Genomic DNA, 25,845 nt, shown 5'->3' with positions numbered 1-25,845 from the left:
AAACCCAAAATAAGATCCATCTATCCAGGGTTAAACACTGCACCTAGTGTCATGGAATCTGAGCATCTGGAGACAGAAAATGAATGCTTAAACCTCTTGGACCTCAGAAGAACCATACATGAGTCAACGGGCAGTTGATGCTGCCAGCATCAGAGAGACCAGGTCTCATCTCTCTCACACATACACAACCCACATACTATCGGCTGGGAGGAATCCAAAATGCTCCTTCCTAAACAGAACATCATGCACAGTATTCTACACTGATTTACACCCCCTAAAGCCAATTGGGTTGCAATGGGTCTTAGCCAGCCTAGGATTCGCAGAAATTGACACTTGGGCCTGGTCTACACTAACCCCCCAAGTCGAACTAAGGTACGCAACTTCAGCTACGTGAATAACGTAGCTGAAGTCGACATACCTTAGTTCGAACTTACCGCGGTTCAGACGCGGTCCACACGCGGCAGGCAGGCTCCCCCGTCGACTCCGCGGTACTCCTCTCGCCGAGCTGGAGTACCGCAGTCGACGGCGAGCACTTCCTCGTTCGACTTATCGCGTCCAGACCAGACGCGATAAGTCGAACCCAGAACTTCGATCCCCAGCCGCCGAACTAGCGGCTGGGTGTAGACCAGTCCTTAGTGTGAAGTTTGCTCGGAGTGGAAGAAGGTGACCCAGATTCTAAGGCTACATTGTACTCCACTCGTCTGACCTCCTGCATAACACCTGCCAGAGAACTTGCCCCCAAACAATTCCTAGAGCAGATGTAATGCAGACTACAGCTGGATGGGAACTGGATTTCTTGTTTCATGGGGAATTCTAAGATTTCCAAATTCCTTCTGTTCTTAAACGGAATGAAAACAAAACATTTCAACATTGCCTGAAAAATGACATTCTGGAAAACGTACTGTTTGGGGTCAAAACATTTTGATAAAACCAAAACGTTTTGTTTAGATTTCAACTTCTTTTATATAATATAAACTTTGCAAACATTGAAATCAAAAGTAAGCTTGAGATGAAAAATGGAGATGTTCCATTCTGAAAAGATCAACATACTTTCCGCGCAATTTTTCTTTCTAAAGGAACTTGTCAAAATCAACTTCATGTTTCCTTTTCACGGAATCAGCATTTTCTGACTGAAAAAATATTTCCAGCCAGCTCCAGTGCTGAAACTTTTCACCCATCCAAGCTCCTCTTTTCCCATTCCCCAGCTGGACCTGGGAGTAGACTCTTCTCCACGCTTTCCAGAAAAGCTTTTCAACTGCTCAATGGAGAGTTTATGGGAACAGCCAAATGTTCTTGAGGTGGGTGGAGAAAGGTAATTCCTTCCACAGAGGATTTTGATACTTCAAAATCTGGTTTCATTCCAATTTGGATCAAAACCCAAATCTTTCAAAATTCTCCACAAAAGGAGACGGAGCCATGGGCACAGGAAGCCCAGGCTGTGAAGGAGTCATGGCCTAAAAGCCAGGTCCCCCAGGACTTCCAGAGTCTCAGCTCCCCATCCACCCACCAGCCAGGCTGCTGGAGAAGGCAAGTGAGCAAACTGGCAGGAAACAAGACAGTTTTCCAATGTAAATCTGCTGGAAGTCAGGGTTACGCTGGAAATTTGGCAAAGTCAAGCCATTGCTGTGGAACATTTCCATTTTGAGGAATCAGAAAATTCTGATTAAAAAAACCATTTCATTGGAATTTCTCTGACCACCTGTAATTCTGATCATCATTTTATATTAATGGGATCTAGGGAAAACAGCTGATTTTCCAGAAAAAGCCCAATCTTCAGAAATAAGGAAATACAAAGCTGGGTGCATAACCATATAGTAACCAAGGGCCAAACCCTGTAGTCTGGGATTTTCAAATGTGCCTATGGGAAGCAGGTGCACAGGTCCCATTACATTTTATTGCAAGTTGAGCACCTAACTCCCATAGGTCCATCTGAAAATCCCAGCTGTGGTCTTTACTCAGACCCTGCTTCCTTTGAACCCAATAGGGGTTTCATAAGGACTGCAGAAATGTTATTTATTAGAGATTGGTTTAAACCAAAGCCCTAGATCCAAACCCCCGAGTTGTGAATGGTTCAGGATTGTAGCCTAGATCTGTATAAAAATTTCAAGACTAGCCCCTATCTCAATGATGGGTCCAAACAACCTTGACCTTCGGGGTGAATCAAAACCTGGGTTTGAATTCTGTGACTCTGCCCCACTTCTGTTATTTATACAATTTTACATCTTCCTCACCTCTGAGAATTAGACTTGCCTGCCTGCTCCATACTATGCTTCTCATTAGAGGTGCCCAGAAAACATGAGCTTGAAAAACTCTGCTGCTGCTGCATGGAGAAAGCGAAGCTGAGAAATAATGAACCCACCACCAAAAAAAATAGACTCTAAAACCCGAACTAATGAATGTTTGGATCGTCTCCGGGGCTCTGCATGTGTCTGATAAAACAGACGCAGGTGTCAGAGCCATTTATGGTTGCAGGCTCAGAGTCGGTCAAAATCTCCCATCTCTGGAAAAAAAACTGTGATATTTCACCAGCTGCTTGTGTTGGAAGGTAGTTTTATTCTTGACTTACTCTGTCCTCATTGACATGCAGAGCTGAACTCCCTTGTCTCTAATTCAACAATCTGTGCCCTTTCTTTTTACATCCCCCCGCCACACACAGTAGTCACCACCTTTAGGTGCATCTCAGCCCTTCACCGCCTTGTCTCAATCGCGCCACCAATATATTTTTTTCCCCATCAGCTGCAAAGTTAACCTGACACACTGATCCTGAAATCATCCGCCTCTCTAACTATGCACATAAACTTCTTTCCTCTATGGCTGCTTCTTGGTAGGGGGACACACCACTCATTGCAGGCTGAAGCTTCCATATAGTCAAAAGCGAGGTTTTTAATATACTAATAATTTGGACAGGGTTCAGCATTATAACGGATACCCCAGCACACGGAGGGGTTAGTCTGATTCTCAGGACATTTTACATAAGGATATTCTGGGGCTAATCCTCCATTGCTTTGTAAAATGTAACCGAATCAGCATGGTAGCATTTTACATGGATGCAATATGACCAAAGATGCAACGCTGTGTCTAGAAGATCTCTCTGCCTTGCTACCCCACTCACAACTTACTGACAGTTTGAACATTCCAGCAAACCCAATTTTTTTCTTCCAGCCTGATCCAAAGTCCGTTAAGGATAAGAAATAGACTCCCGTGGACTTTAATGAGTCTTCGATTGGGCCCTTTGTCTCTATTGCATTGATGAGATAGCATTCCCCGTCCCTTGGTTTGACTGTATATTTTCATTACAATTCTGTTATCTTTTTTTTTACCCATTGATATGATTAGAGATTGATTCATCCCCTTTTTGGGGGCCAAGGGGCCCCAAAATAATAATAGAAATGCACAAAACTGCCAAGGTTTTTTGTTTATTTGTTTGTTTGTTTGAGGAGGGAGAAGATATAGGAAGATGAAAATTCTTAGCTGGAGTCGATTGGCACAGATCCATTGAAGTCAATAGAGTGACACTGATTTATTCCAGCTGAAGAACTGGTCCCCAATATGTATTAGTTAATACGTATATGCCACAGTAAATCCACACGGCACTATAGAGTAAGGAAGCTGTGCCAAACAACAACAGGTGCATGGCCACTAAGGGCTTTGGCAATGCCAAACAAGATGATATGAGGATGAGGCGTTGGGTAAGGATTCCAGTTAGAGATGGTCTTCGTCCTTCATACCCCAGCTCCAGGACATTCAGGTCTGTACAGGCGGGAGACATTTGCCAAAGGTGAGCTCAGATAGTGAGTATCGCAATTTCAGGAGTGCTCACTTGGGCTTGGGCCCATCAACAATGCTAACAGGAGCGTGCCGCAGAAATGGTTGACTTTGGAGACGGATTTGAAGGTGAAGGCACCAGGGCCGGCTTGCCATGTAGGAGTGGGAGATGGTGGGCATTGAGAAAGAAGGCACAAAGCTGATAGTGGAATGAGGAAAACAAGAGGCGAGGATCTCTGGACCAGCTGAGGAGCACTTCAGGACATGTCTGGGAGGGAAGGACTTTAAGTTGCCTTTGCACTTCCCTGATCCTAGGTTCAGAAGTGCCAGACTGGTCCCCCAGTGCAAATTAAAGCTAATTTAACACTGCTCTAATCTACGCCATCTGGCAATGATTCCATGGGGCTATTTTGCCACATGGGGAACAGCCAGATACAGCGATGCCCCAGCCACATATTATTTTCCCTGGACACACCCCGTAAGCCACCAGAGGGTTCCCCTCCAATGGAGGACTTCTCCATTTATTATCTCTGTTACAGCAGCCCCTACAGGCTCTGACCAAGAAAGGGACATCGTTGTGCTATTCGCTGTACACAGACATAGAGCCAGTCCTTGCCGCAAAGAGATTATAATCAAAATAGACAAGAGAAGGGGTGGGAGAAAGGAAGTATTATCCCCATTATACAGATGGGGACACAAAGGCAGAGAAATTAAATGAGTTGCCCACGTTCTTACAGGGAGTCGGGGAATTGAACCTAGATCTCCTGAGTCCCAACCCAGCACTTTCAACACCACACCTCCAGCACTCACAGCCACCACGTTTAGAGATGCCTTGAGTTGCCACCGAAAACACTTCGCTACTTAAATGTACAGCGAGTTAATCTGCCCCCAGTCCATGAGATCACAGCTCCCCCCGTCTGGGTTCATGAGCCCTGGCAGCACGGGGACAAGTTTTCCTTTGTCTCATTTAACTGATCATTGGAGTTACTCACCCCTTCCTAGCATGGCTGCTGCTGTTAGCATTCCAGCAGCACTCACAAGGTACATGCACATAGCAAGACCCCATCCCTGATCCAAAGAGCTGCTTGTGCCTTTATATAACTGGCCGAACAACACACTCTCCAAAGCTGGCTTCATTATTTTTTATGAATATGTGAAATATTTGGTATGGGAGGTGAAAACATTCTAGAGTTATGTCCCACCCACGTAACTCTTATCAAGACAGACAAGCAGCTTCTAACCCAGAGAGCTGATAGGTGCAGGACTATATGCTTGACCCATAGGACCAGAGGTCTGGGGTATGTCTACATTGCAATCATGGAGTTTGATTGCAACTCCCGTAGCTTTAATCTAGCTAGCGCGGGTACAGAAGCAGTAAAGCACAGGCTATACAAACCCACCTGGAGCTCCATATTGCCACGGCTTTGCTGACCCAGGACCAGAGCCTCCACTCATTGCAATCAGTCCTCCAGGGGCTGGGACACTCCTTCAGACAGGTCCAGAGCACATGATGCTCTACAGGCAGCCAGTCTATCAGAAAAAAATATCAAGGGAAACCTTTCCCGGACTGAGCTCCTCTTCGATGGAAATGGCACTTAAAAATCCACGCATATCACAACTATTTTCACTTAAACCTGGTTCCTTCTCAGCCACCTCTCTCCCGTCACCGAGATGTACTAACATGTCACTTTAGCAATAAACTCCCCTTATAAAAACATGCCACCGTGAGCAAAGCAATTGACTTGGAGGCTGCAAACAAGCTTCCCTTGAACAATACACACCGGTAATAATGCTCCACGCTTCCACAGCCCCTTTCGAGTGAGGAGCTTAAAGTGCGCTGCAGGGCACCCCAGTTTACGGGCGAAAGGTGACGTGACTTGCTGAACAGCGAGGCAGAGCCAGGGATGGAACCCAGGAGTTCTGACTCCCAGTACTCCCCCCTATAATTTGCAATGATTTTCATGGTGAAGGTGGCGCTTGGAGGGTGGGTGGAAATGTGTTCTGTGGGTCATACACACATACACCTTTATGCAAAGGCCTTAGCACAAAATCTATTTAATTGTTGGTTTGCCAGCCTCTCCCTTCCAGAGACCACAAATCTTTAAAGGGATTGGGCCTGGAAGGGAAATATAAGAAACTCCCACAACCCAAAATGAGGTTCTCGTGACCCATGTGGAGCAGGGGGGGATCAAGGCAGAGTGAACAGGGCACTAAAGGGGCCAGAAGAAGTTGTTCATGATGGCATCAAATGAGTCAGTGGCTTAATTCTATCCTGGCCCTGCACACCAACAGTGTTGTCCAGGCTACCCCCACAGCTGTGGGCTCTTTTACAGCTCAGGGAGCAGCAGAAGCCGGGTGACTTCTCCTCTGCTTTGGAAGTCAGAAGCAGAAAGCCCAGACCAAGCCCCCACAGAACCCATCCGTGGGCAAGCAGGGAGGGAAAAGCAGGTAGGAGTTTACAGGATGAAGCTCTGAAATGAACAATTGCAGAAGGTGGAAAAAATACCAGGTGGTGAACGTTCGGGACATCAGAACGGGATGAATACTTCATGGGAACAGCATGCTGGAGGCCTGAGCCCTGGAGAGGAACGTGAGTACTGATCCACTAGCGGGGAGTTCGGTGGGTGTACAAGCATGCCGGGAGTGAGCCGGGGCAGGAGCAGGGAGTGCTGGGGTGAATGATGAGAGACTCAGGGTGACTCTGACTGCATTGGCGGGAAGGAGAGGTGTGAAAAAGTCCCCACATGACTGCAGCAGCACCCCTTCAGGGAGGGACTGAGGTCCAGGAACGCATGGCGTATTGTACGCAGGGCTGCAGAGTACGAAACCATGCGATTCACGGTGCCATTCCTCATCGCTGCCCCGCTTCCGACTGCTGCCCTCCACCTGCACAGGGATGGTGGCTGCCCCACTCTACCTTCACCAGTCTAGCTCTGCCCACTGCCCCATTTCACCCGCTGCGCTCCACTCACCACCTGCACTGTCCCATCCACTGAATACCTGGCAGTGCCCATCCACTTCCACCTATCCCTGCTGCCCTCGGCCCTGCTCCAGCTTCTTTTCAAAAGAGCACCAGTCCTTCCAGCACTGGACATCCTGCTGGGGGGCGTGAGGCCCAGTGCTCAAATTGTCCTAAGAGATCCCTGCCATGGGTCCTTCAGAGTGACAGCTGGGGAGGAGCTTTTCCATCCCCTGCATCCTGGCAGAGACTCTCTCAGCTCATTGATTACAAACCACTGGCAGCAGCCCAAAAACCGCAGGAGAGATTTCCCGTCACTCAACCCTGGCAGCCTGCAATCGGGCCGGAATCAGGAGCTGTGCTTGGCACAGAAGAGGGTGAGATTCCAGTATTCATTAATGTGCTCAAATATCCGAAAGAGACAAGCAACAACGGAGCAAAGCTGAGCCCTGGTGTACGTGGGTGCGGCTTCCCCAGAGTGAAGCAAAGGCGCACGCCGCTTGGGCTGAATTTTGCCTTGTGTTTCCACTAGTGGGAGCAGGGGGGAAAAACCCACACGCTGCATTCTCAGCTATGGACCAGAGGAAAAGTTCAGAACAAACCCCAACACTTAAGCCAGGAGATTTGCAAGAGTTTCAGAGGAACCAACAAACGTTTTGAGGGAATTTCAGCCTCTTTTCAGTTCGAGGTGAAAGCTTGATGTGGGTGAAATATGAACAGACATGTGAAAGGCTTGAAATCTGAGCACTGCCCCCAACTGGCTGCGAACCAGAAATCAGCCCGTTTGTTGGAAATATTAAACTGGGACCATTTTCAGAGAAAACAGACCTTTTTCTGAGCCAGGTTCTTTTTTCACTTAGGAACTGGGAAGTTTCATAGTAGTCTCCATGAGTCCAAGTGAAAACAGGCCTGTTTTGTTTTGGAGCCAAGTTGCCATTTCCCCAACATTATTCCAGGAGTGCAATATGGGGTGAAATGAAAATGCAAAATATAGCCCTGAAAAAAGGGTCCATGGAAAAACATGCTGCAGTTTTGCAGGGCCTTAGTCAAGACCACAGGAAACTCTGGGGCTATGAGCCCAACCCAGGCAAAAGTCCATTGCGTTCAGTGTGGACATTTTGGGTTATTCAGTTCAAAAGCAAAAACGTAGGGGGTTCAACTCTGCATCAAGCAAAACCAGGCCAAAAAATGTACAAAACTCCTGCAAAAAAATTACCCCACCCCTGAAATCGGACCCACGTGGGCCCGTGGCCTGCTTGGGGGCACCAGTGACTGCAGTGTGATGCTGTATGGGTGCAAACGTCATCAGATGCTGATGCAATTCCAGGATCAAGGCTTAAAGTGTGGAGTGAAATTGCCAGTATAGCTATTCTCTGCAGGTACATCTACATTGCAGCTGGGAGCATGCTTCCCAGCTTGGGGAGACAGACACGCTAGCTCTGCTCAAGCTAACATGCTAAAATAGCAGCATAGCTGGGGAGAGCACAGATCCTGGCTTGGACTAACTGCCCAAGGGGTTCAGGCATGCTCCCAGCGGCAGAGTAGACGTACCTTATGACAACAAATCAGCGGGATTCGGGGCAATGCACCCACTTGCAGACTTTTTTCATGCAGCATCTGGCACTTCCTGGTTCCAATCAGGCTGGAAACATAGTAAGAGGAGTGTCATTCATGGTATATCAGTGCTTCTGGTCCAGCTAGAAATGGGAAGCGTAGAGGACAATGGAAAGGAAGATGACAGGCCTCAATCTTCCCATAACAATGAAGAGGTTAAAAGGAGTTACTGTAGGTGGCTGACTTTTATTCATAGATTCATAGATTCTAGGACTGGAAGGGACCTCGAGAGGTCATCGAGTCCAGTCCCCTGCCCGCATGGCAGGACCAAATACTGACTTCTTATGGAAGTGAAGGGAAAGTTATTTACTTGTTCCCATAATATAAGAACTAGGGGCCACCAAATGAAATTAATGGGCAGCAGGTTTAAAATAAATAAAAGGAAGTTCTTCTTCACACAGCGCACAGTCAAACTGTGGACCCCCGACAGCCGTGCATGATCCTCTTTAGAGTCATGACAGGCAGGTCAAGGACCCGGATCTAATAAATGATCTTTGGCATTGATCCGATGAATTGGTGGATACTCAGCCTGGTCACCCCTTGACAGGGGTGCCTGTCCTAAAACGACCCTGTAACAGAGATTAGCTCGGCCCCTGAGCAGAGAGGTCAAGGACTGAATGGGCCAGGGAGAGTGGACCCTTCTTTAAGCCTGTGATAGAGATTGTTCTATGCCAGGATGGAAGCACGCTGGCATGGGGGGGGCGTGAGGAGTTTCCCTGGTCACTGCCCAGGCTGTAACAGCGCTGTGGACAAAGAGTGGCTCCCCAGGGCTGCCAATCTGGTGCCTTTCACAAGCGCTGAATTAACTTCATTCTCAGGGACAGCGTGGACAGAGTTTAAAACAGCCTAATTGGCTAATGTGACAGAAGTTGGGGGGGGGGGCAGGGGTCCAGGACTCTCATAGTGCTCCAGGGAATCTGCTTCTTTGGCAGCCAAGTTATTAGACTCGTGTTCCCTTTGCTGGCTGTGAAAGGACAAGAACAAAACTCCAGAGCTTTGCTGCAGTTCGCTGCTTTCCAAACTCAAATGGAAATCAGCTGAAAACAAGGAAGCCTTTTCTTTGAGTCACTTCCATTAACTTCCGTGCTGCCAGGAGTTAAGGGGGCATTGCCCAGCTACAGGGTCAGAGGAGAAACCCATTGGTGGTGATGGGGAAGGACAGTGGCCTCACCCAGATCAGCACAAGCTTCTCTGAAGAGCATTACTATTCAGAACAAGTTAACTCAAACAACAGATCAATAGTTACACATGGAGCCAGCCTCTGCCATCAGGCTTTGGACAAGGAGGGTGAGGAGAGAGTGTAAGAGACACTCATGCTTCTTTGCTTTCCTGTCTTGGAAATCGTTATTTTCCTGCACTTTTCCCCACCAGCCTGTAACCACTGCACAGCTCAAAGCGAGCGTGCCCACAAGTGTCTGTGACTGCCCGTGTGTCCACATGAGCACACGTGTGAAGTCACAGGTGAGCACGGTGCACATGCTTATGCATATGGGTGTAGGGCATAGGCCTGGTTTGCATGTCTATAAGCACATGTGTGGGCATGGGCATCTGTGAGCGTACACGTGGTGTGTGCAACCAAGAGTATGACTGCTTGAATAATGATTCTCAAACTGGGTCATCAGCAGGGGTAGAACCCAGAACCAGCCAAAGCACAGTCCTCTGCCACTTGAGCTAAAGGACTAACTCCACGAGATGATACATTAGTAGGTTGTTAGCTTTGATGTGCAATGGCCACTAGAAGGGTATTACGCTCACATGGTTCGCACGTCCCTGGGAATGCGTGCAAGGTGTAAATGTGCATCTCTTCACGCATATTGGTGCACGAGTGTTTGAGTCTGTGGACGTCTGTCGCCAAACAGTGTCTCTCATTAAGCTCCTGTGGTGGATGGGCTGTAGTGTCGAACTCAGCAAAGCACACTGCCATCCCGGGGTGCTGGCTGAATGCATTCAATCACACTGCTGCTGCCTGCTTAACTGAACCCACGTTCCCTGTGGCTCCGTTGCAGCCCATCTATGTGCAGGATTTTTCATTCTTTCCTACGGGCCTCATTCATAAAAAGGGAAATGGCCCGGCTGCTGACTCACCCTATTGATCCTTTGTTCTAGGCTGACACTACAGGACCACTCGCAGTGGAGTACATCTCTATCACGTGCAAAGTGCCCAGGCTTACATTAGAACGAAGTGACCAGGATACACCCCCAGCACTGCCAGAGTCCCCCCTGCCCCTCTAGTCAGACCTGACACAGAGACATAAAGACCAATTCACATCCTCCTTCCCTTTGAGTAACTTGGGGGGTGGGGAGGGAGGGAACTGGGGTGTCAGTCAATGCCAGCCCCCTGATCCGTATCCCAGTGTCACCTTTGCTGCCTGGTGCCCACATGCCCCTGCCGGCCCCTGTACTTGGCACCCACATTCCTGTGCCTTTTGCATGCATTCCGGTCACAAATGAAGGACTGGCCTCTGAACATCGGGCAGTGCTGCTCATGATGGGAGTCAGGACAGGTCATGGGCAAGCTTCTCCCGAAAGAGCTCGTCACCCCCTGTTTTTTCCATTACTAGACACCCTCACACACAGCCAGGCTAATGCGGATCAGATCCGAGGGACAACCACCCTTCTCTGCTGCTACTGGGATCCTCGAAACCCAGGAATCCTGCAGCGAGCAAGCAGGTGCAGGCTAGGAGGGAATTGACAGCAACCCAGCTGGAGGAACCTGTGAGGTGTAGTCCCTGCCTTGGCAATGAGCTTATGTTTCCAGGGGCAGTACGTGGCCCTAATTTCATTTCTTTTCCCTGCACCACTTCAAAAAGGAGACTCAACCAGCATTCCATGGCCTCCCCCCTGGAGCCAGCCCCACTTTTTGCCCACCCTTGGCACTGCTCCACTCACTGACGCAAAGAAGTAGGAGAGTTTAGCTTTTGCCTGACACCCCGCAGACGGTCATGTAGCGCCGGAGCAACACACGGCCACTAAAAAGTCGCTCCTGAGCACCAGAGAGTTTTAATCGCCGGTTGTGAAGCTTGCAATTAAAATGAATCATTTAAAGAAAAGGAAAAAAAAAAAAAGAAAGATCCTCGTCATCGGAGACAGAAAAGACCTATTAGATGACCATGTCCGTCTGCTGCCAGAGGAGGAATGGGTGTCCGGGTAAAGGACAACCCAGATATCGCATTGATTGCGATCTGAGACATTATGTGTTTGGCAGCATCCTTAGCTTCTGCATCCCTTGAATAAAGCTCATCTCTTCCCTTTAAACAGCCCCCCAGCATGGCTAACAGAGGAGGAGGGAAATGCCCCTAGCCGTCTCTGAACGCTCCAAAGAGTTAATGCCTGCAGGGAGTGGAACCCCCCCACGCCGGAGCGTGCATGCAATGGGATTTTAATGAGCAGTTCTGCGGGCGAGGCACGCTGGCGTTTGCACCCGCCATGCCTGGCACCAAACTGACACCCCTCCCATCACTGACACTTTATGGCTGCTCCTCACTCTGCCCCTCTCGTGCCAAGAAGAGCCCGCTTCTGGCTCTCACCACACGCCTGTCGGTGCCTGCAAACCAAACAGGGGACTCCAACTTCAGCACCATTTATACTTTGCACACACACAATCCCAGCTCATATTTATTGGACATGCACGGAGGCATCTTTAACAGCAACATCAGCCTCAGAGGACCAGCTCTCTCCTGATCCCAAAATACAGGCACACACAAGCCCACATGTTCTACAAAGTGACCAAGCCCCAGCCCCAGCATTGCCAGAGATGCCAGAGCCTTAAACACCATGCTGGCAATCCAAGCAGATACCGGCACAGAGGCATAAAGACTAATTCCCACTCCCCTTCCCTTTCAGTAACTTTAAGGAAGGGAACGGGGGTGTCAGTAACTCCCTGCCTGGCAACCAGATCTCACTGCCAGCTTCACTGCCTGGCACCTATATTTGCCTGCCCGCTCCCTGCATGGCATCTGCATTCCAGTGCCAAGGGAGTAACAGAATTTGCCCTCTTCGTTCCTTTGCAGACACCGTGGCGTTCTCTGCACCGGCAGCCGCTTCCCTATATCAGCAACCCTTCCTGCCCCCCTCCCACCCCACTTGCCCCGAACGCAGGAGCCCCAGACACAGCGTTGCATTTTCTTCCCCAACTCGGGGGTCTTATCCTGCCACAGTCAGGACAAAACCGGCCAGAGCCCAGGCTAAGCAGCAGCCGCCCCCCGTAGCAATGTGGCATCAAAAGCCCCTGGCATGCACCTGGGGCTGGAGCACCCACAGAGCAAGACCCCTGTAGATACCCAGAGGAAAAACATCTGCTCCTACCTGAGGGTGGCACTCTCCCCTTGTCTGACGGTCACGTTGTCCATAGCTTTGGGGAAGGTGGCATCTCCGCTGCGCACGGGCACTCCTGCGGGCACAAGGAAGAGCAGCCTGAGACAGAGGACGACGAGGCACCTCCAGGGCACGACTAAGCCCCCGCCGACCCCCATCCTGGGCAGCAGGGACTTTCCAAAAGGCCAGAAACACACCCGACAAGGCAACCAGGAGAAACGTGGGGGGAAACCAGGCAAACAGGGTGGGAGCGCAGGGCAGGCACGGAGCTCCTCGGAGATTAGCAGCGCCCCTGGCAATCCAGCCTCGGAGAACCGAGCATCCGGAGGGAGTCCCCAGTACTCCTTGGGCGAGGGAGGAGGAAGGGGGCACCGGGGTGCAGGGGAAGAGGAGGGGAGGCGCGGGGGGGGCTTCACCAGCCGGCTCTTCCCAGGAACAGTTCGGAATCTCACTTTGCCCAGGCGGTCCCTGCCCCCCCGAGGTCTAAACGCCCAGCTCCGGAGCGGCTCCCCCGGCAGCAGCGAGAAAGTGAGGAGCCGGGCAGAGGCCTCCGCGGGAGCCGGGCACCGCAATCCGCTCCGCCGCTGCAACTTGCGGACCGCCCGGGCTCGGCTGCGATCCCCGGCGGGCGCGGGGCGCGGGGAAGGAGCCCGGCTGGCCCCGGCTCTGCTCAGCGAGGGGAGGACGCAGCGGCCGGCGGGAGGCGAGAGGCTGGCAGGCGAGGCGCGCGGGAGCCGGCGGCTGCCCCCACTTTCAGCAGCCCAGCTGCGCGCTCCCTCCCGGCCGGGAGCATCGCCGCGGAGCTCGCCCGCCCGGGCGCTGCCGTCCCGGGGTTGTCATGGCAGCGACTCCATCACTGACCAGCGCCCGGGCTCCGGCCCCGCCACACTGAGCCGCGCGCGCGGAGCGGCTGCGGGGCTCTCCCACTTTAACCCTGCCCGCGCCGGGCCGGGTTTAACCCCCTCCTCCCCACGCCCTCGGTAAACACGCTCGCCGGTCCGCGGCCACCCATTTCAACTACTTTGCTCCTTCTAGAGCAGGGAAGCGCCAAGCCCATGGCAAGCAGGAATTACTGCCTGGCAGACGGCGAGGGGTGCCCCTGAAGCCACCCGGGATTATTACAGATGGGGAAACTGAGGCACAGAGCAGGAAGATCACCCAGTGGGTCAGTGAAAGGAATGGGAACAGAACCCAAGGCGCCCAGTCCTGCGTGTGCGAGCCATAACACCACACTTCCTAACAGGGGGCTGAGAAGCTCTCACATAGTAGCTAGTTTAATCCCTAAAGACTTTTTTTTAATCCACTCATAACTTCGGACATATTGCAGTTGCATTATGCCTAGTCATTTCTCCCTCCCTCCACCAGCTGCTCAGTGAGTTGCCATTTCTATGCACCATTTCCTGCAGATAAAAGGTGCCAGGTAGACAGCCCTGGAGAACAAAGTCCTTTATGTAGCCGAACAGGTACAACGCAGGCAGCCGAAGCGCCAGTCTCTCACTATACCTTAGTGTTAAGCCATGGCACACATAACTCCTACTGAAGTCAGTGCAAGCTGCAGGCGCCCAGCACTTGTGAAAGTCAAGCCCTTCTTGCCTGCTGTAAATGGTGAAGACACCCAGGAACTGATCTGAGACTTCCCAATTCATTTCCACACACAGGGCACCCACCAGCTATTAGAGAGCACCGTTTTTTGTTAAATTCCTGCCAACCTGAGCTGGATTCAAACCAGTGACCTAGATGTGAAAAGATCCATAGCCTGCTACTAATCCCCTGAGTCTCCCACTCCCCTGTAAACTACTATTTAATTCACTAACTGTGCTATTTAATTTCTCAAACATTCTGAGATTTGCCTGGTAGAGAAGACACTATCAAATAAAGCCTTATTATTATTGAGCATGCTAATGGATCACAAGAGAAGGGGATTGCTTTGCCAGTCTCTTTGCGCCTTCTTGTTCCATTTTTTTTTTAAAGCTTGTTTGCTCTGAATTTAGCACTGGTAGAAGGTAATGGATTGACAACCCTAGAGGCAGAAGTCATATTTATCCACAGCTTCCCCATTTTAGGAACAGACTTCTAATAGGAGGAGTGGGACAAACAACCTAACTAAGTTTAAGATGGAGCTTGATAGGTTTATGATGGGGTTGCCTGTGATAGCAGGGGACTGGACCACATGACCCAGGAAGTCCCTCCAGTTACATTCACAGCATACATACAGCAAAGTTAGCTAAAAGCATAAAATATTTGGGCTGGAAGGTTCCAACGTAACACTACTTTATTTCTTAGAATTTGGCATGATCACGCACACAGGAACCCAAAAACAGAGAGCAGGCTGCTTCCCAAACCAGAGGGACACAACCACCCCACCTTACTATTTCCCTGTAGACTGATTGCTGAGCCACCAGATTGCACACTTCCCTACAGAGGCTTCTAGCCTGCAAGCAGGACCAGGAATACCCTTAGGATTTAAAGTGAGAGCTTGGTGTTTTTACAGCACCTTCCAGCCCTAAGTTCCTATTTTGCCCCCTGCTGTGGTAGGGAGACACTCACTGGCATGAGGAGTTCAGTCTCAGTGGTCCATTCGGTCCCGATGACTGCCAACAAAGGGTTAAACTGACTTAATTCATTGTTTCCGCTATTGTTGTAATGCTCCAATGCCCCAGTAAGGATTGGAACCCCATTGCAACCCACCGTACAAAACAGAGTGGAAGATACATATGAGGCAGTGTGGAGGCTTTTTTAGGAAGAAACCTGAGAGCAAACTGGGCTTATTTCACACAGATCTTCCCAATTCTCCTCCAGGCTGTTCATGACCTGTCTGTTCGTAAGAGACCATTCTCCTTTAGCAGCAAAAGAGGAACTCTTAAGAGCCATTCAGATAACTCCTATCTGCCTGTTTCCCAATGCACAAGGTGCTGTGTTGTATTCTAGGTTAGTGGGAGCTGCTTAAATCAAAGGCTTTAAAGCCTGTCCATGGTGGTTGGGGAGTTTTTTCAGGTAGACCCCCTCCATGTGAACACTGTTATTCAAGTACACATAAAACCCATGAGATTTATTGATCACAGGAATGTTGTACAACACTCACTAAGACTCCAAGTCCCACCACAGCATACACTGGGCTCAGTTGAAATCATCGGATGGATTCTCTTTGGCTGTTCTCAAGTCCTGGGTGGGCATCGGATGGGGAGCTCTTCCTCCCATCTTTCACACCCCACTAGTATAAAGGGACAGTCAGCAGAGTAACACTAGCCTCCATCCATATGCCCCACTCCTTCCCTCTATGAGCCATCCTGTCCTTCATTCTCATGCAGCCTCCGGTCCCTTTTTCCAGTGGATTTAGACAAAGCGAAGAATGACTCCCACATGAAAAGGGCTGGGATAGGAAACAGTGAGTGAGCCTGTCACTTGTCAAAATCAAGGCTGCCTTTAAACATTAAATGTGCCATTCTCTAACTACACCACCATGCTGCCTGGGGTGATCTTTCCACAGGCCAGCCTGCCAGCCTCTCTGCATCGACTCCCCTCCCCATTTAATATAAAAGAGCAGCGTTGGAGGCAATAATGCTGCGGGCGCGGAGGATGAAAGGAATGTTGAAGAGTCTGGACTGGGGGGATATGAGAAAGATCTGAGCAGCATTTAAAGAGAAATTAATTCAGCTACACAAACAGGAGAGCTGACGCATCCCCTAAACCAATTCGGACCACACAGAGCTCTTCACAATGCAGGATACCGAGCGGCAAAAGTTTCAACCAATGGAACAAAAGAAACAAACACTGGATCATTGGAATGCACTTTCATTGGCTGATCCGTGACGCTGTGATTGGGTCAAGCACGAAGCAGCATGGTCCAGTGGTTAGGGTGTTAACCTGGAACGTGGGAGACCAGGGGTCAAATTCCCTGCTTCACCACAGACTTCTCTTTTGACCTTGGGCAAGTCACTCTGTGCCTCAGTTCCCCATCTGTACAATGGGGATAAAAGCACTACCTCTACCTGTGAGGGTAAATACAGTAATTATGAGGAGCTAAGACTCTACAGGAATGGGGGCCATATATAAAATAGAATAGATAGAATAGAGTGAGGTGGGGCAGGGTTACCTAGCAATAGGAGATTGGCAATGCTCTGATGATTTTCAGTCATTTCCCCCCCACAAATCCAGCCTGCTCGTACCGACTCCCCACTCCACTTCTCTGTCTCTCCCTCTTGCACATACACAATGTACAAACAAATGAGCCTGTCACAGCTCATCTCCTCGCCGTTCACTGTAATTGGTTCAGATTTTAAAACTATCCACAGACAGTAAACACATGCACACAAACAGCAAAAGAGAAAAAGAAATCCAGCTTCCTTTGAAATAGTCTGCGACTCCAGGAGCGGAGGAGCCAGCAGTCGAGTCCAGCTGTGACTGTGCAGTAGCAGCAGAGAGAGAGCTTTGTAGCTTCCTCTGGGGACACGGGCAATCATTTTCCTTTGCTGGATTTGGACCACGACAGAAGGCTGGGGTCTGGTATACATGGGGAGGGCGCTTGCACACTGGCATCCAACTGAACAGGGAATGTGGCATCTTTTTCTGATCTCTCCCAGCTTTCTTCATAAATAAAGATCTGTTTTCCTTGTGCCTGTTGCCTGCCCAGGGTAAATATGGAAAGAAAAATACCCCCAACCTGTTCCTTCTTTCTAACAGGGCTAAATGCCCCCCTCTCCTGGCAGAGTCCATAAACAGAGTGTGCAGGAGGTTCTGCAAAGCAAGGTACAGACTGGCAAGGAGAAGGCTGGCTAAGGGTACTGGTGGGTGTGTGTGGGTGGTGGTGGGGAGATATTAGAGAGAGAGAGATTTAAAGACAGTCTAAACTGGGATAGTATTTTCCCTGGGATTATCAGAAACTGGAGAGAATGGGGCTGCATCGACTGATGAACCTAGGAAAGGCGAAGGGGCAGGAGAAGCAATAGTTCATGTGTCTAGTCTATGGAGAAATCCCCAGGGAGAGTCTGAAGGCGGTAGAAGCTATCTGAATGAAAGCAGAGCTCCCAGGAATCTTGCAGTGTCATAGGCTGAGTGGATGGGAGCTTTAAGAGTCCGGATAAGGTGTGGAGAAGCAGGCTGAAAGCCTGGCTGTATCAGCGAAGCAAAATGCTTTTGAGGTGATATTTACTCATATTTCTAGAGAGAAATGGACAGAGACAGTGCAAAATTCGGAGAGGGCGAGATTGGACAGGCAGACAGTGCAAAATTCAGCAGTTCATAAGGACTTACATCTTTCCACCCTTGACTCACATGGCCCCGTCACAGTTCTGCTATGACCTTCAACTTCAAGCAAGGGCATTTTCCTGCAAACACACCCCTAAACTCGCAGCAAATCTCTGTAAAAACCACCAAGTTCCACCTGCGTTAGCATCCTCACTCGGCTCTGATGCAAAAATGACCCCTGGGTCTTGTGAATGCTTTGCAAGCCTACCAACACACACATGCTGAGCTTCTAGGGGTTTTTAGCAAAACTAGAAATAAGCATAAGCAAAATCTCCAGATCTGAACACTTCTGAACTTTGAGGAGCTGGATCAGGTTCCAGATGCAAAAATTTGCAGCCAGGGTTTCTCTGTCAATTTGTAGTTAAGGGCTGTGAGTCAAGTGAAGCCAGGTCAATTTCACGTTATTTCTGTTTTTCTGCAAACTTGGCACAGTGTTCATGTTTAGCTTACATGTGGGTGTGTGTAGGAGGCCATTGATATACAGGTGTGTACACACACACACGCACACAATGAAAGAACCAAACACTACACAGAAAATATATACCCACTAACATGGAAGAATTTCATTTCAGATACAATTTCACCTGCAGAAATTCTTGGTATATTCAATGTATACAACTAGATGAGCAACATTTTGTTTCAATTTACAGACTCTTATGGGGAAAGAGCTCAGATTCTGCACTGAGCTCAGATACTACAGCATAAAACCTGACGATGGCTGGAGACGTATACACTTTTGAAATTGCTAACTCTCATCTGAAACTTAATTGATCCAAAACTCATCTCTAATAGCCACTGTAACACCTATGCATACAGTACCCTTAACATACATACACACAATTATTGCATCAACCTCTTTCATACAACATGTTAAAATTTATCCTTCAGCTTCCTCAGGGTTATAAATGTGCTTTGCAAAACCGCACACTCGCTACGTAAGCAACCCCCCCATTAAAGTCAGTGGGTCCTAAGAGTCTAAAAAATAAAGATTCATTGATAATACAAAGGATTCTCACCCCTCCGCACTGACACAGGACACACAGACTAATTTTTTCCATTGCTAATAGTGGCCCCAATTAGGAAACAATGATAGCACGTGGTATATGGCTGGTGACCTTTCAGAACTCTCTCCTCCCCAGAGGAATTCATACCATGAACAGAGATGATGCTCACGGATGGTCCACTGCAACTCTGCTGTGTCAGATCTCAGAGGTTCCCAAATAATTATAGTTCATTCCACCCCACAGCTCCACCCGAGGCGTGATTCACTTTCCCTTCTGCTGTTTTTTTTTAAACCCCTCCCCCCTTGGTGTCTCACAATCCCCAGGCTCCCCAAACCCCCAAACTGCTCCAGCTCTTGTCTGGCTAATGCTTTCCGGGAGCTGCCCCAAATAATTGTTTGATGTAGATTCAGCAGTAGCAGCAGCAGCTGCTGTCACATTTGAAGAGGAGCGATGATTATTAGCAACATATTTATTGAGTTTAAAAAACATAATACAAGAGGCTCCGTTAATCCCCCAATAAAGATGCAGTTAATATTTAACTGGCATTTATTTAAACTTACAGTAACTGTCCTATTAAATTTAAATTAACTGCGCATTTGGGAGCCTTCCCCTAAAGCCTAGCCGGGATTCTGCAGCTCCGGTCCTTCTCTTCCCTGCACTTTACACTAGGCACTTGGCCATAAAAAGAACATTTTCTTTGCCCTTTAAAAAGCTAGTCAGTTTGGGGTTGGTTTCGTCTCTCTCTCCCTTCTTCGCTGTCTGGGTCTTACGTTAAAATGGAACTTAACTCTTTCCAGCCCGTGACAGGCTATTTTGGAGGCTGAGCGAAGAGCCTGACCTTGCAGACTTTTGCTCACACAAGTAAAGCCCGCTGACAGCCAAGGGGGCTGCTGGGGTGGGTAGGGAACAGCCACGTCCTTAAAAGTTGCAGGATTGGCTCCCAATGAGTCAGCTCCTACCCTGTAGTGCACAGCTGGCTTAGGTGGCCAGTGGAAGATTCCCCTTCCCTGTGAGAATCCTCAGGCTGTCTACAGTCATCCTGAACCATCTCCCCTCAGCACCAGCAGGGGCACTGTTGCTAGGAGTAAGCCCTTGTAGGTTGGTAGCCACCAGCTGCTATAACAGCCACATGTTGCTGGGGCAGATTACAGCAACCTTTAGGCTGCTCTAATGTATCATGGACTGGGCAGACAGCCCCAGGGTATAGGCTCTGCGGGAGACGGGGGTGCACAATTGTCTTTGCACCTTCCCTCAAGTCTTAGTCCAAGCATTCCTCAGCCCCATGGGAGAATCAGGGCCCCACTATCTGTTTTGCTTGCCTACCTTTACCCAGCAAACCTCAAACAATGATTTTATTTACCTCGTGCCACAGTTGTATGTGTCCCTTTAATATTTATATCGGGAGTCCAAAGACGTTATCTTGGAAATCCAGAGCAGCACAGGCACAGTGGAAGTTATTAAACAGAATTGATCTTTGCTCTCCTTGGTACAAATCAATATTGTTTTTTATATAAATCTGTTTCTTGTGGCATTGTTGGGAGCTTAGTTGGTTGCAGTAACACTTAAAAAGTCACTCCACAGTCAGACACTGCTTCCTCACCTGCATTTGATCAGGGCTGAGCCAGGTGCCAGAGACATCTATTGGTGTCAGATAAAAGCATGCCATCAGCCATCTAATAGTATTTTATAGGCATATGGCATTAACTCAGGGCTCTACAATTCACTCCAGGCTGAATTTTAACAGGGAGTCGGAGGGGAAAAAAAGCTGAATAGGCTAAAATCAAACAAGGCCTAAATCTTCACCTAAAACATTCATGAGCACTGGAGCAGTTTGGTTAAACTTGAAAAACCACAGACAAAAAGCTTCCAGTTGGGTAGTTTTATTCTTCTTCTGCCATAGACTTAGCCTGTAAATTCTCTGGGGGTAACGAGTGTCTTTTTCGTTACAAGTGTCTACAGAACCTAGCAGAACGGAGCCCAGTAGCAGGGGCTTACCAGATCTGGCTTCAGTGCTGCGGTTTTTTTCTCCAGGGAATCAAACTTTATACTGTGGAGGTTTTCTCACTAAGTCGCCCCCTTCGTCGAGTCTGGGATATTAATGTAAACTTTAGAATAATACAAGTCTCCCACCAGCACTTGGCTCTCTACAGGTTTTGACTCCCTAGGCCCTCCACCTGGGAATGGAGGCAAGTCAGTCTATAAAGTACAACTCACACAATCACAATCCTCCTCCTCCTCCCTGCTGACTGAGCTCACACTGCCTTTATACCCCTAGTCACATGCTCTAATCATATGACCAGGGCCGCTGAGAGCGGGTTCGGGCCCCGGTGAAAACATTTTTTCGGCCCCCCCCAGCAAAGGCGGACCGGCTAAACAGGGCTGACGAGAGGGGGGGGGAGCCGGGGCCCCGAGCCCCCTTCCGGACTACCGAGCCCCGGTAATTTGTACCGGCTTCCCCCCCTCTCGTCGGCCCTACATATGACACCTGGATTGAGATTTGAACTAGTCACAGGTGAGGCTCAACCCAGGACACCCTTAAAGAGCTAGTTTATGCTGATAAGCCCAAACTTTGTTGAGACTTTCAGGCATTTTGACAAAGATAAAAGTCTGGATTCAAAAAATGGCCAGAGGAGAAGTTGGCGGAGGGTGCTCTCTTAGTAGCTAGAGCGATGTGCTTAGGACACTCATCTGGGAAATAAGAGATCCCAGGTTCAATTCTGTCTACCTGAGGTGGGGAAAGAAGTTGGACTTGGTTGGCCCCCATTGCAGGGAAAGGCCTGATCTGGGAAGCTAGGGGATAGCCCGGTGTGGGGCTCTGCCAGTCTCTCCTCTGGAAGCTGTTCCACTTTATATAAATAACTAAAACATAATTAGAGCAGGACTTGCACTCGGTTCTCTCACTGCCTTGGTAAGGGCCCTAATCACCAGGCTACATAGTTATTCATACTAGCACGCCCTGACCCGACAACTATCCATTGTCAATCACACCAGCAGTTCATTATCATTCACGATGACAATGAATAGACCGTGGGCCAGGCAGAGTCACACTGGTAGTTAGGTGGCACAGCTAAGATATGGCAGACTCAGGGCCCCCAATGACGCTTTAATGATTTATAAAAAGTAGAACAGCTTCAACGAGAGAGAAAGCCCCACAGCAGCATAGACCAGTGTCCTCACCCCCAGTGAGAGGAACCAAATTCAAATCCCTTTTCCACAGCAGGCAGAATCGAACCAAGGAGTTTCCCATCCCAGCAGAATGCCCTAACTGCTGGGCTAAAGCTTACCAGGCAGGCCCGAGCTTCTCCTGCAGCTGTTGTGTAAATTCAGGCCTTTGCTTTTGTCAAAAGGCCTGAAAATCTAAATGGATTTGTTTATGGTCAAAACAAAACATTTTGTTTCCCTCTTACCACGATATTGACTTGAAATTTGATTGACTTTTTGATTCACACAAATATTTCTGGAAAAAAGAATCGCTTTTATTTAATTTATGTATTTATTTTTAAATTGCCAGCAAATCAAAACATCCAATATTCACCCAACTCTGCGCCTGGATGCTCCTCCCAGACCAAATCTGTGGCTCTTCATCAGGTTCGTGTTTTGCTGATCATAAAGTAAGAGCGCTTCATTTCACATGGCACGGGGGCAGACAAATCATTCACTCTGAGTAACAGAAGCAGGGCTCACCACTGTCGCAGTGAGTCAATTTTACTTTGGTTGCCGGCCTACTGACCCTCGCAGCATTCCCCATCCAAGAATAATATTAATAATAACCATGCTATTAAGCAAGATGCTTGATTTGAAGCTGAAATTTTTGAGAAATGATCTCATAAATTAAATTCCCGGGGTACCATCTTTGAGAGTTAAAAGGCACAGTCGCCTCTGAATTCTGGGAATTGAGCATAATTACATGGAAATTGACGAGGCACAAATGCCAAGAATTCTGTTAACCTTTAATATCTCGAAAAAACTCTCCCCTTGTAATTATCTCTTTCCTTTGTCTTAAATGTTACTGATGAATATTTAGTGGGAAAAGCAAATAAAAGGAGGCTGAGGGGTGATGGAAACTGGAGCCCTGTGTAGAATAACTCTACAAACTTTGTGACTTGAGACTGGCTGTTACCAACAGCCCAGATCTGAATGTGGATGCAGTGCAGACTGTGAGCCAGGCACAGAGGCTGGATCGTGCAGGCTGCCAGCTGGGGACAGATCCTTGTGCCCACATGTAGACTCCAATGGTTTCAATAGGAGGATGCCCAGTTTGCAGGATGGGGGCCTTGGGATCTTGGCTCTGTCTCCACAGCAGATTGAAGCAAGCCCACCATCCAAACACCCGTCAGCTTTCTTTATTCTCTTATCACTTATACAGATTCAGCTCCATTCATGTCGATGGAAGATGCAAAAAGAGGCTCCATTTGACCCCAAGTACAGAGAAACATCCACACTTTGTGGTACTTTTCCAAGCGCACCTCAACTAGGAACTTGTGCAGGTTTCCATCATTCTAGGTATAAAACAACTCCCCCACCCCATACACTCCCGCCCCAGGGTTGGGCACTGGCCTCCTCACTAAACATCGAGTCTGATGGAAGGAAGACAATTCTCTGCCAGTGAGAACTGCATTAATACCAGTGGCATTTCCCCTTTACAATGATGATACATATGTGCAGAGAACAAGGGGAGGTCTCCGGTGCCACTTCCTCTCTGGGAAGCAGTAGACGCTGCTGCTCTTTTGCAATGTAGGATCATTAGCCAGAATCCAAGGAGGGCAGAGGGGAGCAGCGCCTGAGGACCACAAACAAGGCACAAGGCACACTCATTTACCGGAAAGGGTTGCAGGGCACTGTTCTCTCCTCAGGGGGATACTGTTATGAAGATCAGTTTGGGTGACTCCCCTCTAAGTGCTATATCTGACCGACTCCTACACCCAGATCCATGGGAAAACCACAAGAGTCCCCAAGCAGAGGTGGTGGGCTGGTGGGCTATCCCAGAGCCATCAACCCTGGGGTCTCCGACTCAGAGGCAGGCCAGCAGGAGGGCTGCCGAGGAACCGGGCTGGCAAACTGGCAGGAAACCAGTTGGCTGGAACGTTGTTGAAATTGTACCATCCCCACAAAACTTTTCAATTTAGACAAATGGGCAAATAAAAAAAAAATGTTTCATGAGAATTTTTCTGACCGGCTCTAAATGATTGCGAAGACACCACCCAGACTTATGCACATACTTAGCTTGACTCCTGTGTGTAGCCCCCAGGACTAGGAAGAACAGTCTTGTGATTAACACACTGGACTGAGAGTGAGAAGATCTGGATTCAATTCCTAGCTCTGCCACAGATTCCCTGTGTGACCTTGGGTGAGTCATTTCATCTCCGTGCCTTGATTTCCAATAGGTAAAATGGGGCTTGCAATACTTCCTTTCTCCCACCCTTTACCAGTCTTGTCTATTTAGACTGTACACTCTCCAGCACAGGGACTGTCTCTTACTATATGTAAGCATAGTGCCTAGCACAAGCTACTAGGTACAACTGAAATACAAGTAAAGTGAGAATAATAAGCAGGTGTAGGATCAGAAGCAAAAGGTGAGGCTCCCAACCTATGCATGACGCTTGACAGTGACACTGCACTGGGAGTGAATAGCTCTGGCTGGATAAGAATTAACTCAGCCTTTCACCAAAGCCTCAAACTGAGGCCACGTCTACACTTGGAGCTGGGGGTGTGACTTCCAGCTAGCCCAGACATACTCACGCTAGCTGCTAGCGTGCTAAAAATAGCAGTGTAGTCCTGGGCAGCAGTGAGTGGTGGCATGGGCTAGCCGCTCTGAACACAAGTCCGCCTGGACTCCATGGGTATGTAGTCAGGTGGCTAGTCAGGCCTCCATTTGCTGCTGCCCGCGCTGCTGCAACTACATTACTATGTTTAGCACTCGAGCTTGAGTGTGTCTAGGGGAGCTGGGAATCACACCCCTCCCTCCCAGAGGATATGTAGCCTAAGTCATTTACAGACACACTTCCTTGTTCCAGTAAGATCAAAGCCAGAGGGGCATATATTCAACGAGGACAAGAGAGAGAATGAAATAAAACAGGTTAGATCATTATGCACCACACTTACTCCACCCCCTAAAGATCTGAGGAACTAGCTCAGCAGTTACACGGAAAGGAAACACACGTCAAAGCCTACAGATGGGTCCAATCCGCTTAACTGAGATATGGCCCCAAAGTCGAGGAGTGTCTATCTGTTGCTTTGGACTCAGGCCCATTGCTAGTGCAAACATGCAGAAACCTCTTCCAGGAATTAATCCTGCACTGAACCTGGTTAGTTCTGACCTCAGCGCATGGCCGATGCTTGCTCTCTTTCTCTCTTTGTCTGTCTTAAAATGGAGAGAGCTTTCCCGTCTCCAAGCTGCTTTTATGCCTCTTTAAAGGGTTATAAAAGCTGTCTTTATATTCCAATAAAGCAATACAAAAACAACCTTTTTTGCAGTTCAATAAAAGTGGTTAACTTTTCCCCTCCATTAACGCTCCTTTCTGCAGTGGTGTCTGCACACACTGGCTGCTGCCTGGGGCTGGAAGCACGCAATGCTACGTGAGAGGCCGCTCTAGTGGCATTAGTGCCCTGGAGGCCCGGGGGGGAGGTCTTGCAAGGAGCAAAGCAGTGAGGCTGAATTTGTGAGCAATGCCAACGACACAGGATCAGGACTTCCGAGCCAAAGCAGAAGGCGGAGGTGTGCGTAACGACGGGGGAGACAGGTTGCCATGCAAACACAAAGGGCTGCAGAAATGACACACACACAAAGCAACTGGCCCTGCAGAGATGTGTCTTCTTTTGTCAATGGTTTGCTCCCGGGGGGTAAGATTTTCCATCCTTAAAACCCGGTGCACAAATCGGGGGATGCGCTGTGGCTTAAAAAGATGAAAACCAGAATGGACAAAGCACTGGACATTGCACTGCATT

General features: G+C 48.9%; 1 protein-coding gene across 5 annotated transcripts in view; it reads right to left on the bottom strand.

The window, feature by feature from the left end:
* NTM (neurotrimin) overlaps positions 1-25,845 on the bottom strand; it is a 684,044-nt gene that overhangs the window by 273,357 nt on the left and 384,842 nt on the right. For 4 of the 5 annotated variants that reach the window (XR_002908047.2, XM_024198721.2, XM_024198723.2 and 1 more), the window contains exon 1: positions 12,644-12,985. Coding sequence is in view for 4 of the 5 variants with exons in the window: in XM_024198721.2 (XP_024054489.2) it covers positions 12,644-12,810 (167 nt within the window). In the remaining variant the exon portion in view is untranslated. Of the gene's footprint in view, positions 1-12,643; positions 12,986-25,845 lie in introns of those variants that run through there. The other variant, XM_024198722.2, reaches the window with a different exon arrangement.

Source organism: Terrapene carolina, unplaced genomic scaffold (assembly GCF_002925995.2).
Source record: "Terrapene carolina triunguis isolate 2854851 unplaced genomic scaffold, T_m_triunguis-2.0 Scaffold374, whole genome shotgun sequence".
In the NCBI taxonomy this organism is placed as follows: Eukaryota; Metazoa; Chordata; order Testudines; family Emydidae; genus Terrapene; species Terrapene triunguis.
This window is presented reverse-complemented; position numbering and strand designations above follow the sequence as displayed.